This window comes from Macaca nemestrina, chromosome 5 (assembly GCF_043159975.1).
Source record: "Macaca nemestrina isolate mMacNem1 chromosome 5, mMacNem.hap1, whole genome shotgun sequence".
Classification (NCBI taxonomy): Eukaryota; Metazoa; Chordata; class Mammalia; order Primates; family Cercopithecidae; genus Macaca; species Macaca nemestrina.
Window position 1 is genome coordinate 146,051,451 of NC_092129.1, and position 12,424 is coordinate 146,063,874.

The 12,424-nt window shown below is 55.2% G+C and overlaps 1 protein-coding gene across 2 annotated transcripts in view; it reads right to left on the reverse strand.

The window, feature by feature from the left end:
• LOC105474529 (RAB44, member RAS oncogene family) overlaps nucleotides 1–12,424 on the reverse strand; it is a 36,397-nt gene that overhangs the window by 8,219 nt on the left and 15,754 nt on the right. For both annotated transcript variants that reach the window (XM_024790601.2, XM_071097136.1), the window contains exons 3-9: nucleotides 11,429–11,540; nucleotides 9,702–9,876; nucleotides 7,913–8,059; nucleotides 7,218–7,308; nucleotides 6,747–6,842; nucleotides 4,718–4,905; nucleotides 2,555–4,113 (exon numbers count right to left, since the gene is read on the reverse strand). In XM_024790601.2, coding sequence (XP_024646369.2) covers nucleotides 2,555–4,113; nucleotides 4,718–4,905; nucleotides 6,747–6,842; nucleotides 7,218–7,308; nucleotides 7,913–8,059; nucleotides 9,702–9,876; nucleotides 11,429–11,540 — 2,368 coding nt within the window. The remainder of the gene's footprint in view (nucleotides 1–2,554; nucleotides 4,114–4,717; nucleotides 4,906–6,746; nucleotides 6,843–7,217; nucleotides 7,309–7,912; nucleotides 8,060–9,701; nucleotides 9,877–11,428; nucleotides 11,541–12,424) is intronic.

Below are 12,424 nucleotides of genomic sequence, written 5' to 3' on the forward strand. Positions count from 1 at the left end.
GTGGCACACGCCTGTAATCCCAGCTACTCGGGAGGCTGAGGCAGGAGAATCACTTGAACCCGAGAGGCGGAGGTTACAGGGAGCCGAGATCCCGCCACTGCACTCCAGCCTGGGCAACAAGAGTGAAACTCCGTCTCAAAAAAATAAATAAATAAATAAATAAATAAGGCCGGGCGCGGTGGCTCACGCCTGTAATCCCAGCACTTTGGGAGGCCGAGGCGGGCAGATCACGAGGTAAGGAGACTGAGACCATCCTGGCTAACACAGTGAAACCCCGTCTCTACTAAAAATACAAAAAACTACCCGGGCATGGTGGCGGGCTCCTGTAGTCCCAGCTACTCGGGAGGCCGAGGCAGGAGAATGGCAAGAACCCGGGGGGCGGAGCTTACAATGAGCGGAGATCGCACCACTGCACTCCAGCCTGGGCGACAGAGCGCCTCAAAAAAAAAAAAAAATAAAATAAATAAATAAATAAAATGCTGTTTTAAGTGAGCAGACCCAGAAAAGAGGATAAAACTTCTGGTGTGGAGGCAGGGCTTTTAAGGTAGGTGGCCTTAACTTTGGGGGCCCAGCTAGGGCAAGAAACTTAACCAGGTCTTCAATTCCCTGCTTTCTTCATCTGTAAAATGGGGATAGATATGGAAAATGTACATTCAAATATAACTCCGTTGGCTGTAATTCTCTATCTGGTCCCGTCCTCAAATGCAGGCAGGGTAGAGTTCTTATGTTGTGAGGTAGTGGGGTGGGGCAAGAATGGAGGGAAGGTGAAGCCAGGTAGGGAAATAATTGAGCCATGAAGGCAGGATCATTTCCTGTGGTATTTAAACCGGAATAGACGATAGCCACCAGGGGGCAGCAAACCGTAGCTGGGATTGGGACAGATCTGGACCAAGTACTTGAATCTCGGGTACTCCCAGCCGGCTAGCAGTGCATGCCGGCTTGCCTGGTTGGTTGGTTGGTTGGTTGGTTGGTTGGTTGGTTGGTTCACAATTATGCAGCTTGTGTTTTTCTTGATTGAATTTTGTGGGAACTTCTCACCACATAATAAAAAGGGAGGCTCCATTCTAAGGAAGGCTGTTGTAAGGAGTAAGACATGTATGGAAGATGCCTAGTGCATGGGAGGTGGTCAGTAAACGGTAGCTTAGGTGACTAATAATGGTAGCCTTGGCTGGGCATGGTGGCTCATGACTGTAATCCCAGCACTTTGGGAGGCTGAGGCAGGTGGATCACCTGAGGTCACCAGCCTGGCCAACATGGTGAACTTCATCTCTACTAAAAGTACAAAAATAAGCCAGGTGAAGTGGCACACACCTGTAGTCTCAGCTACTTGGGAGGCTGAGGCAGGAGAATCACTTGAACCCAGGAAGCAGAGGTTGCAGTGAGCAGAAATTGTGCCACTGCACTTGAGCCTGGGTGACAGGGCGAGACTCTATCTCAATAAATAAATAAATAAAATAATGGTAGCGTTGTAGAACCTGTGACCCCACTCAACATCAGGCCAGCCTGCTATAGGTTTCCTCTTCCTGAGGGAATTGCATTTTTAACTGGCTCCCAGGTAAGGCTTCTTGGGCAAGAAAAGTTTGAGAACCTGCCCCAGGCCTCTCTTGTGGGGAGCTGTCATTTACCGACTGGTCTGGCACTGATCCTCAGTCGGCATGTGCCCTGGTCTAATATAAAGACAGGCATGGCATGACGTCTTTGTCCCTAGGTGGGTCTCCCCTCCATTCCCTCGGGTTTGCTTTTCTGTAGCTCTGTATGGGGTTCAGTGGCCGCATATGCTGATACTTTTAGGGAGGGAAGGTTCTCTGCTTTCAGCCATTTCTTGCAGGAGCCACTGAGTTAGACATGATCAAATATTTACTTATAATAATCATAACAATCATAATAACTAATACTTACGGAGTACTCGCTACATGTCAGTTATTATTCTAAGATCTTGACATATCAACTCAACTAATCCTCAACCGCTCTAGGAAGGCAGCACTACTGTTGTCTGATTATGCAGATGAGGATTTGGGGGTTCGAAAGGGTTAAATCATTTGTCCAAATTCAGACCCCAATAAGTGGCAGGACTAAAATTTGAATTCAGGCACCTGGGTTCCTAATTTACCACACTCTACAAACACATTCTGTGTAAAATATCCAGCTTGCCCAAGGTGACTTCCTGCCAGACCATCGCCGCCCAGCCTGGAGCTAGTCATGAGCAAATCCAACCAGCACAGACCCTGCTCTGGCCTGCCCACGGGCCACATGAGTGGAAACTTGCTTGTTTTCACCATCAACTCTCGCAGGCACCTAAATTGCAGGGTGCATTGTTGATGTGGCACATTATAAGCTAATCAGATCAATGCAGAAAAAGCAAATTACCTGTAATTAGAGACGATTAGTGAAATAGTAAGGTTATGCCCATATAAAACAATGTCTAATGCAGGGCCCATGGCCAGGGCAGAACCTGCAGCTTCCTCAGGGATGGCTTGGTCTGGGCCTGCTGCCACTCGTTGGCCCTGGCCCTTGCATCTCCCCTCCTCCCCGCCGCCCTCCTTGGTGCCCTTACCCACGGTAGCTGTCAAGCCTGTGGCGAAGGAATTCTGGTGCAGCAGGTGCAGGAAGGATGTTTTGCCCACGTTGGAGTCTCCCAGGAAGATGACATGGAAGAGGTAATCAGGGTTGGCCTGGGGTTCCCCTGCAGCCATGGGGTCTCCCGGGGATGGGGTCAGCCCAGCCTCCCTGGAGTCCATTCCTGGATCTTCAAGCCTGCTCTCTGCCCTTGGTTCTCTGGAGTGACGGGGGCCTTGTTCTTCCTCATGAGCAGTCATGAGGGATGGCCTGGGTTGGGCTTCCTGCTCAGCCATGGTGGGAGGGGTTCGCGTGGGTTCCTTGGGTCCTGCTCCAGCCCCAGGCTGAGCCCCTCCGGGAGGAGAGCCCCTTGGAGGTGCCGGTTTTCCAGGAGCAGCGGCTTCTGCTTCCACCTGAGCCTGTGGTGTGGCAGATGGGAGAGAAGCAAGCAGAGAATCTTGCTGGGGGAGTTGCGAATGCGCAGCTTCCAGGCCATGAGCCTCAACTGACTGCTCTGAACTGAGGTCCTGTTCACCTCGGCCCTCTTGTTTTCCTTCCTCAGACCTGGGTTCCTCTTCTAGCCCCTGGTGGGGGAGGGCAGGCAGCTCACCCAGCCCAAGGACCCGGCCATGAGCTTCTCTTAGCCCCTCAGGAAGGCCCTCCTGCACCACTGGGCCTGTGTAGCCCTGCTCCAACCTCTCTGTGGGCAGTGGACCCACAAACTCCAGGCCCTGGAAGGGCTCAGTTGGCCCCAGGGTGAGGGCTCTGGCCCTCTGGGCCCCCGGTCTTGGCTCAGAGCCAGTGGCATGCAGGTTCTGCTGGAGGGTATCTCTCTGCCTGGGCGGCTTGGCTGGGCCCACTCCTGTGAAGGCAGTTGTGGGCGAGGGTCTGGGCTGGGTTTCCGGCTCAGTCATGGTGGGAGGGGTTTGTGTGGATTCCCGGGGTCCTGCTCCAGCCCCAGGCTGAGCCCCCCTGGGAGGAGCCCAAGACCCAGGGTCCTTGTCATCTGGGTCTGAGGCCTGGATCTGTTTGCTGGACCCAGCTGGGGCCTGGGGAGGGGGAGGGGGCCCATCCTCCAAAGGAATGAGCACTTTGAATGCAGGTGCCACCAGGCTTCCTGAGAGACCCCAGAGGAGGCGGCCCTCGGGTGTGGACCCCGGCTCCTGGTTGGGGTCCAGGTCGTGCGGTTCGACAGGCTGCTCTGCACTAATGTCCTGCTCATCTGGGTCCACTCCTTTACTGTCCTTGGCGCTGAAAGGCACCCCAGGGGGGGTCCTCGGAGCCCCATCTGGATCTGAAGATGGCTCCTGACCAAATAGTAAAGCCTGTGGCTCCGAGATGGAGATCTGCCTGACCACACGGGGTGTCTGGGGGCCTGAGGCGGCTCTTGGGGTCGGGGGCGGGCTCCAGCAGAGCTGCAGGGCTCCGTGCGGAGGGCTGCCAAAGTTGCTCAGGAGCTGGTCCCAGTCATCATTGTCCCCAAATAGCCCAGGCAGGGGGGCCTCCTCAGGGGAGACAGCCCGAGGGTCTGGGGTCTTCTCACCCACTCCAGGAACACTGGAAAGGAAGCAGGGAAGCAAAGATCAGGGGAGGGGCAGGTAGGTGGTGTCACACCCATCCTACCTGCAGCCTTCACCATCCCTTGCTCTCCCCATGGCCAGGCCTCCTCCCAGTCCTTGCTCAGGCAATCCTTCTCACCTGGTGTGTGCTCCCCACTCCTCCTCCTCATCCAATCTCATCCATCCTCAAGACCCACATGAAGCCTCACCTCCTCCAGGAAGCCTTCCTTGATCATTCTGGCCCATCCCACTCCTCTGAGCTATAACAAGTAGAGTGAGTGCCTGCTAGGGATCTTGCACTGCACTAAGCCTTTGTGTGTGTGTGTGTGTGTGTGTGTGTGTGTGTGTACATGTACACCCACACATGTGCATGTTTTAATTCTAGCCATGTGGTCTTGGGCACAGGTGTTTCCCTTTTTTGTGCCCCAGTTTCCTCATCTTAGAAATGGGCATGATAGTTCCAGCTTGGCAGAGGGTGGGGTTTAAGGAAGGAAACTGTGTGTGCACTGTGTGCTAGCTAGATTCTTAGAGAACTCAGAGTTCCCCACTGGTTCCAGGAGGCCCCTAGAGTCCACCCCAGTCCAGGGATAGCAGCCACTTGCCTCAGTTTCTCCTCCACCTGCCAGGACACTTGGCCCCTGGCGGCGTCCAGGCGCCCCCTGGTCACCTGCAGCTGCCCCTGCACCTCCTCCAGCCGCCCAGCCAGGTCACGCTTGGCCTCCCACAGCTGCTGGTTCTCTGAGGCAGCCTCCTGATGTGTGCTCCTGAGGTGGGAGAGCTGGGCCTCCAGCTGCAGGGTGGAGGGTGAGGCGGAGAGAAGCCCAGATGCTCTCCAGGGCAGCAAAAAGCCTCCCAAGGCCATTGTGAGACACCCCCTGTCCAGACTCCCACCCCCTGTTCAGGCTCCTGGAGACCCAGCTTAAATCAGAGTAAGAGTGGACGGTTATCCCTCCTTGGCCTAACTAGCTCCATTAGCTCCTGTCCAGGAGGGGCATTGGAAATCCTGAGGCAGGGAGGGCAGGGAGACTGTGTGAGGAACAAAAGCCAGCAGTGCCACAAAAGCCCCACACCTAAACCAGATCCCACCCTCCTCTACTCAGAGCCCTGCAATGGCTGCTGGCCTCTGAGACCATCTGGTCTACAAGGGGCTCCTGATCCAACAGCAAATCACATGACCGAGAGAGGGAACGCTGCCTGGCCAGGTGTAGGGAAAGGCAAGCCCTTGTAATGGCCTCCGGGACCCTGAAGAGTCTCCCTGCAGCCTCCTCACCTCCCCTCATGACCCTCATCTCCTTTCCCATGGCTGTTCCCTCTCAGTCTGTTCCAGTCCACAGCTCTGCTTACTGTTCCGTGAACTTCCACAGCGCATGCCCGCTCAGGGCCTTCGCACCTGCTGTTCCCTCTGCCTGGATGCCCTTCCCCAGCATATCACACTTCTTCAGGTCTTCGCTCCAATGTCATCATCTCAGCCAGGCCTTCCTTGACTCCCTTCTCAACTTACTTGACTACGATTCCAACTCTTCTATCCCCATTTCCTGTTTTACTTTATTCTCCTTAGCACTGATCACCATCTCCTATGTTATGTATGTCACCTGTCTCCCTGACTAGATGGTAACTCTGTGGGCAGAGGTTTGTGTCTGTCATGATCCTCAGAACCTGGAACAGTGTCTGGCACATAGTTGGTGCTGGATAAGTAGTTGTGGGGTGAAGGAATGAATGGTTGGAGGGAAGAGGCTTCACCTTCACAGGGGACAGGACAAAACGGCCCCAGGTGTAAAGCCCTATCTCTTCTCTTGGCAGGAGGGGCCTGCCTCAATTTCCAAGGAGCAGCTGCAGAGGCACCTGGGAAATCAACATGGTAACAGGGCCAGCCCAGGCCATGGTGAGGAAGGCTCCGGGAATCTTGTCCCAGGCTGAAGGGATGCTTGTTGTCCTGGTTACAGCAGAGGACAATTTTACCAAGGTCAGAGGTCCCCAAGTTGAGGAAGGAAGAGACAGTGGGGCAGGGTCTCCAAACAGTCAACCACAGTGCCACCCGTAAGTGACTACAGGCTATAAGACCTGCAGTGTCGCCGGGCGCGGTGGCTCAAGCCTGTAATCCCAGCACTTTGGGAGGCCGAGACGGGCGGATCACGAGGTCAGGAGATCCAGACCATCCTGGCTAACACGGTGAAACCCCGTCTCTACTAAAAAATACAAAAAACCAGCCGGGCGAGGTGGCGGGCGCCTGTAGTCCCAGCTACTCAGGAGGCTGAGGCAGGAGAATGGCGTGAACCCGGGAGGCGGAGCTTGCAGTGAGCTGAGATCCGGCCACTGCACTCCAGCCTGGGCGGCAGAGCGAGACTCCGTCTCAAAAAAAAAAAAAAAAAAAAAAAAAAAAGACCTGCAGTGTCAGGGCAGCAGGTAACCTGACCCTAAGCAGGAAGCTAGGTCAGTTTCAGAGATGGAACAAGTGATACATAAACTACTATGTACCAGGCACTGTCTTAGGCCCTCCCATGTAGTACCTCTAATCATCACAGTACCTACTAAGGCAGGAGCTCTGATTTCCATGTCTCTGATAGGAAACTGAGGCTCATAGATATTAAAAACCTGTTCGAAAGTGGGTTTCTGGGAAACCCTGTCACTCACCTCCCTCTGGCCCTCAGCTAGTCGCTGCACCTCGTGCTCCTTGGCTTCTAGGACGTCCTGCATCTGGGAGGTGAGGGCCAGGCCCCGAGAGTCGCTCTGTGGAGTAGGTAGATTCAGCCCTCACCCTGCAGACTCTTAAGAGCCAGCCGGGCAGTCCAGCCCTTCTCACACTCCACCTCCACCACCTGGGGTGCCTGGGCCAGGATGTCCCAGCAGGGAGGGTTCTCAGGACAACTCCCCCAGTTCCAGCCTAGATCGTGGCAACAAGGAGACTTGGCAGAGATGGGAAGGGGGCCCAGGTTCGACATTCCCCACCCCATCTCTCTGGGGAACACAAGCTGCTCAGGGCAGGGAGAGGATTTACTCCAGCAGCCTCCTGCACCCCACCCTGGTCAGTCACTGGCCCCACTCCTCAGCCAGCAGAGGTGTCCCGGGCAGTGGGAAGGAGGCAGGCTGCCAGCAGGAGCCCACCTCGGCCTGCAGCTGCTGCTTCTCCTGGCGGATCTGCTGCTCCATCTCCTCATAGAGCTGCTGGACCTCGCGGTGGTGGTCAGAGTCACACCTGGGAGGAGCAGGAGTTGGGGCCACGCAGCCCATTAGCGCCTCTGGGAGCCTGCTGCTGGCAGGGGCAGTCTGGGCTTGGGTGTGGAATCCATCCTATTGCTTTCCTCACTCTGCCAGCAGTCACTGACCTCTGTCACTCTGAGAACAGCCATCCCAATAACAACCCGCTGACCCATACGACTTTGACATTGGTCCTGCTGATCCCACCATGCCGACCCTTGTAACCATCACCAGTTCCCCTGGCCAGGGTCTCATTGTCCTCATCACCCCATCACTCAGTCCCACCTCCCTCTTTCACCATCCTCCTGCCCCTATAACCCAACTCCAGGGTCACCACATGCATTGCAATCTACGGGAGCAGGCCCCCTGGAGTTGGGCGTCACAGCAGGTCCTGTACCAAGACACACCCTGCCATTCCCACTCCTGCCATTACCAACTCTGTCCTCCCCGCCAGGTCCCCTGAGCCACCTCTTCCTCCAGCGCAGCTCTGCCCTATCCAGCTCACAGGCCCGGCTGTAGAAGGAGCTGGGGAAATTCAGATTCCACTGGAATGTGAAGAGCACCTACTTCAAGTCAGACACCCGGCCGGGCCCCCCACTCACTTCTTCAGGGTCAGCTCCAAGGCCTCCTTGTCTGCCTGGGCCTCCTGCAGGCGGCTGGTCATCTTGGCCAGAAAGCCTGCCAGGTTGCCTGCCAGCTGGGGCTCCTCCTGCCGCAGCTGCCCCCACAGCTGCCAGATTTCTGTCTGCCTGGGGAGGGGAGGACAGCCAGAGATGGGAGGGTCAGACACGAGGTGGGATGGAGAAGCAAGGGGAGCCCCACTCCTCAGTTTTCACGACAGCGCTCCAAGAGACTTTGGCACCTGGGCCAAATCTATTGACACCCTACGAGATGCAACTCAAATGCCACCTCCTCCAGGAACCGTTCCCAGGTGTGCCCTCTCCCTTCCTGAACCCCTGCCACACTTTGTCTCTCTATGATTCTGTAATAGTGGGATGGGAGGATTTGGGATACTGATGGCCCAGGGCTTCCATCTGCCCTCTCTCTTCTCTCACTCTGAGGCTGTGTGACCTTCAGCAAGTCCCAAGCCCTCTCTGGGCTCATTTGTAAAATGGGGTGGGGGCTGATTCCTGCCAAGCAAGGTCATTGAGGAATGAGAGACGCCTGACGAAAGCACCAGCTCAGGGCCTGCTACATGGTTGGCACCCGATAAAGGCTGCTTTCACATGGATTTAATTAAGTCGTGAGGACAGATGCCAGAGGGCTGAGCCTAGGCCATGCTGCCAAGTGAATAAAAGGCTGCCCTGCCAGTCTACACCCTAAGTCCCACCCTGCCTGCCTCACAGCACCTGGCCCCACCCTCCCGGAGCCAAGCGTGAGGAATCTTGTCCTCACAGAACCCCACGGGTGCGGTGAGCAAACCTGGGCCAGTGCGTGAGGGTGATTCCCCCACTGGTTCTAACAGACCCTGGGAGTCCTAGAGAGGGATGTTTGCAGGCAGGGCTCCCTTTCTTTCTCTCTCTCTCTCTCTCTTTTTCTTTTCTTTCTTTCTTTCTTTTTTTTTTTTTTTTTTTGAGACAGAGTCTCGCTCTGTCGCCCAGGCTGGAGTGCAGTGGCACGATCTCAGCTCACTGTAACCTCTGCATCCCAGGTTCAAGCGATTCTCCTGCTGCAATTCTTCTGCCTCAGCCTCCCGAGTAGCTGGGATTACAGGCATGTGCCACCATGCCCGGCTAATTTTTGTATTTTTAGTAGAGATGGGGTTTCATCATGTTGGCCAGGCTGGTTGGAACTCCTGACCTCAGGTGATTCACCCGCCTCGGCCTCCCAAAGTGCCGGGATTACAGGCATGAGCCAGGCCAGGGCTCCCCTTCTCTAAGCAAAGGCAACTCCCTATACCCAGAGCCTCAGAAGGATGGGAGGAAATGCATTTCTGTCTCCAAACCTGTTCAACCCGGGGCACAAAATGCCTGAAATCACCCCCAACTCCAGGAATCCTCACTGAGTTAAGAAAGGCACCCGCAGGGATTCCCATGGTTTTAAGAATTCAAGGGCCCTTGGGAAGCTGAGCCCACTTGTTAGTCCTCCTGAAGAGTGACCCTACAGGGCAGGATAGGGCAGGGAGGTGCGGGGGTGGGAATGACTCCCCATAAGCAGGCATCCTCTGCATGTGGTTTTAACCCCACCACAGCTTTTAGGCTCATTCTGCAGCCCAGGAAACAGAGGTCAGAGGCGAAGCCATCCCTGTGGTCACACAGCTAGCCAATGGCCAAGCCGGGATTTGCACCTGGCTCTACCTGGCACCTGCCCCCTTGACGCTGTGTCCAGGGGAGCCCCTGCTGTCAATGGCTGGCAGAGCCTCTCCCTGTGCACATGCTGCCCTGGCCTTACTTGGGAAGTAAGTGTCCAGTCCCCAGCTGCTCTATGAAGGCAAGGAACGCCTCCTTCTCCTCAGCATCGGCCTCCTCCAGAGCCGGGAAACTGGTGGTAGCAGACACCCGCTTAGAGGGCAGTGGCTTCCTTCTGCGGAGCCTGTGGGAGCTCTGGCTGGAGCCAAAGATGTTTTCTGTGGACAGAGACGGACAGAGGGGAGCACAGTGGTGTTGGGCCCAGGTGCCTGGCCTCCCACCCAGCCCTGCTCCAGCCCTCAGGGAAGGAATTCTACCTGTGCCAGTCACATTTATACAGGGCTACATTCATGTATTTCTCATATCAACCTTAGGAGTCTACTTAAGGTAGTCATTTTACAGATGAGCGTCTGAGGCCCAGAGACACCAAAAGACTTGCTGGAAATCACACCGCACCTCCAAGGCAGTGAACAAACCCTTCACGCACTCAATCAAGGGATGTGTATTGAGCATCTACGTGACAAAATTAACCAAAATCCCTAACGTGGAGCTGACATTCTAGTGCAGGTTGAAAAGAATATATATATATATTTTAAGCCAACTTGCTAAGTGAGCCAAAGGAATATAGGAATATGCAGGGTAATTTCCACTGAGAGACTCGGAGGATCGACTTAGATGAGGTGGCTAGCAGTGGCCTAAGGAGGTGACACTGGAACTGAGATGTGAATCCCAAGAAGGAGCAAATCCTGTGGACTCCAAGAAGCGTGTGCCTGGCAAAGAGAACAGCACTGCAGGTGCCCTGAGGCAGGACCGGGCTAGCAAGATGGACGGGGTGAATGGCACTGAGTGAGCCAGCGAGGTTGGCAGCGTCTGGAGGGTGCAGGCCCTGCAGGCCCCAGGAAGGGGCTTCCAGTTTGTCCCACAGGCACTGGGAAGTTCCTGGCATGGCAGGCATGATTTGATTCGCGAATGAAGACGGCCCCAAGGCTGTGTGGACAACAAGCTCCCTCTGTGCTGCACTCCCACCGGCAACTCCCCTTGCCCAGCCCTTGAGTTCTCCTCCCAACTCTCAGCTTCTCCATTGCCAGAACTGGAGGAACCTTCTGCTGGAGTGGGCCCACGCGTAAATGCAAATTCCTGGCCTCCTTCTCTGCGGGTCTCCAGGCTTTTGGAGACTCAGCTGACCTGAGAACTCTGGGTGGCTTTGTGGACACTGAAGGCTGATCTGTGTCCATGCAGGGGCTCTGTGAAGACACCACACCTTTCATTGCCTGGGCCGGAAGGTCTTCCCACGGAGAGGATTAGCGGGAGGATTGTGCCCTGCTGGTCCTGGGCTCCCTATGTCTTGTCAGCCCTTCTAGAGAGGCAGGTGCTGGGGTGGCCCTGCCCAGCGGGGGCTCAGCACCTGGAAAGCCCCCACCCCTAAATATCACCCTCTGCTGCTCCCTGGCCCATGGAATTCCCCTAACCAAAGCCACAATGTTACTCTCCTCAGGCGGAAACAAATCTGTGGTGTCAAGACCTCTGGCTCAGGAGAGGCCTTTCACTGAGGAGAAGACATGAGATGAGCAAGCCCAGAGGACTCCCTGGAGGCGGGGGGGTAGGGGGTGAAATGCATGGGGGAGGGCCCCGGACCACTCTGGCAGCCAGGGATGTGGGGTGAAAGTCCCTGGGAAAAGGGCTGCCTTTCTAACGACCCAGTCTAGCCCCATGCAGGGCACACTGCACGGGACACCTGGGTGCCCAGAGGCCCTCCAAGGACAGACATACTGAGTCCAGAGCTGAATTCTTCAAGTGACAGATGTCCCTTCCGCTCCACGTCCACCCAGTCGAAGATCATCTCTGACTCCTCCTTGCTGCCCAGGAAGCTGAACTTGGCCACCTGGAAGGAATGGGCAAGGTGGGCAGGTGTTCCCACCTGGGAAGATTCTCACCCTCCAAAACGGAGAGATGTTTGTCTTCAGCCACCCCTACCTCACCTCGCCCTCATGTCAGAGTCCCCCCAGTAACCTGACCCAGGGCCTAAGCTTGACGTTCCCAACCCCACCCAAGGCAGCCCTCCCAGCAGGGCCATGAACTGGCTCCAGCCCTTTTCACTCTCTCCATCCAAAATCAAAATGTACCTGTCCTAAGTCCCATGTCTTTAGAAACTTGATAAAGGACAGCAGCCAGCCCTCCCCCAGAATGTCGTGATCAGTGTCCAAAAATTATCTGAGGCCGGGCATGGTGGCTCATGCCTGTAATCCCAATAGTTTGGGAGGCCGAGGTGGGCAGATCACCTGAGGCCAGGAGTTCAAGACCAGCCTGGACAACATAGTGAAAATCCGTCTCTACTAAAAATACAAAAATTAGCCGGGCATGGTGGCAGGTGGCTATGTTCCCAGTTACTTGGGAGACTGAGGCAGGAGAATCACTTGAACCCAGGAGGCAGAAGTTGCAGTGAGCCAAGATGGTGCCATTGCACTCCAGCTTGGGTGACAAGAGTGAAACTCCGTTTCCAAAAAAAAAAAAAGTCAATGAGTTACATAAAATCTTCTATAAGAGTTCAGTTTATATATCACGGCCTACAGGTCATGATTTTACCTTTTTGAAAATTATAACAAGTTTTGGACTGAGGTCTATGGAGACGGCCCAGTGGGCTCATCTGGCAGAACCCAGTAGCCTGCATGGCTGCACAAGCGCATGTCACGGGCTCTTTTAGCCCACGCGCTTTGGCTCTCAGAGGGAATCCCAAGCATAATAGAACTTGGAGTTTGCTGATTCTGT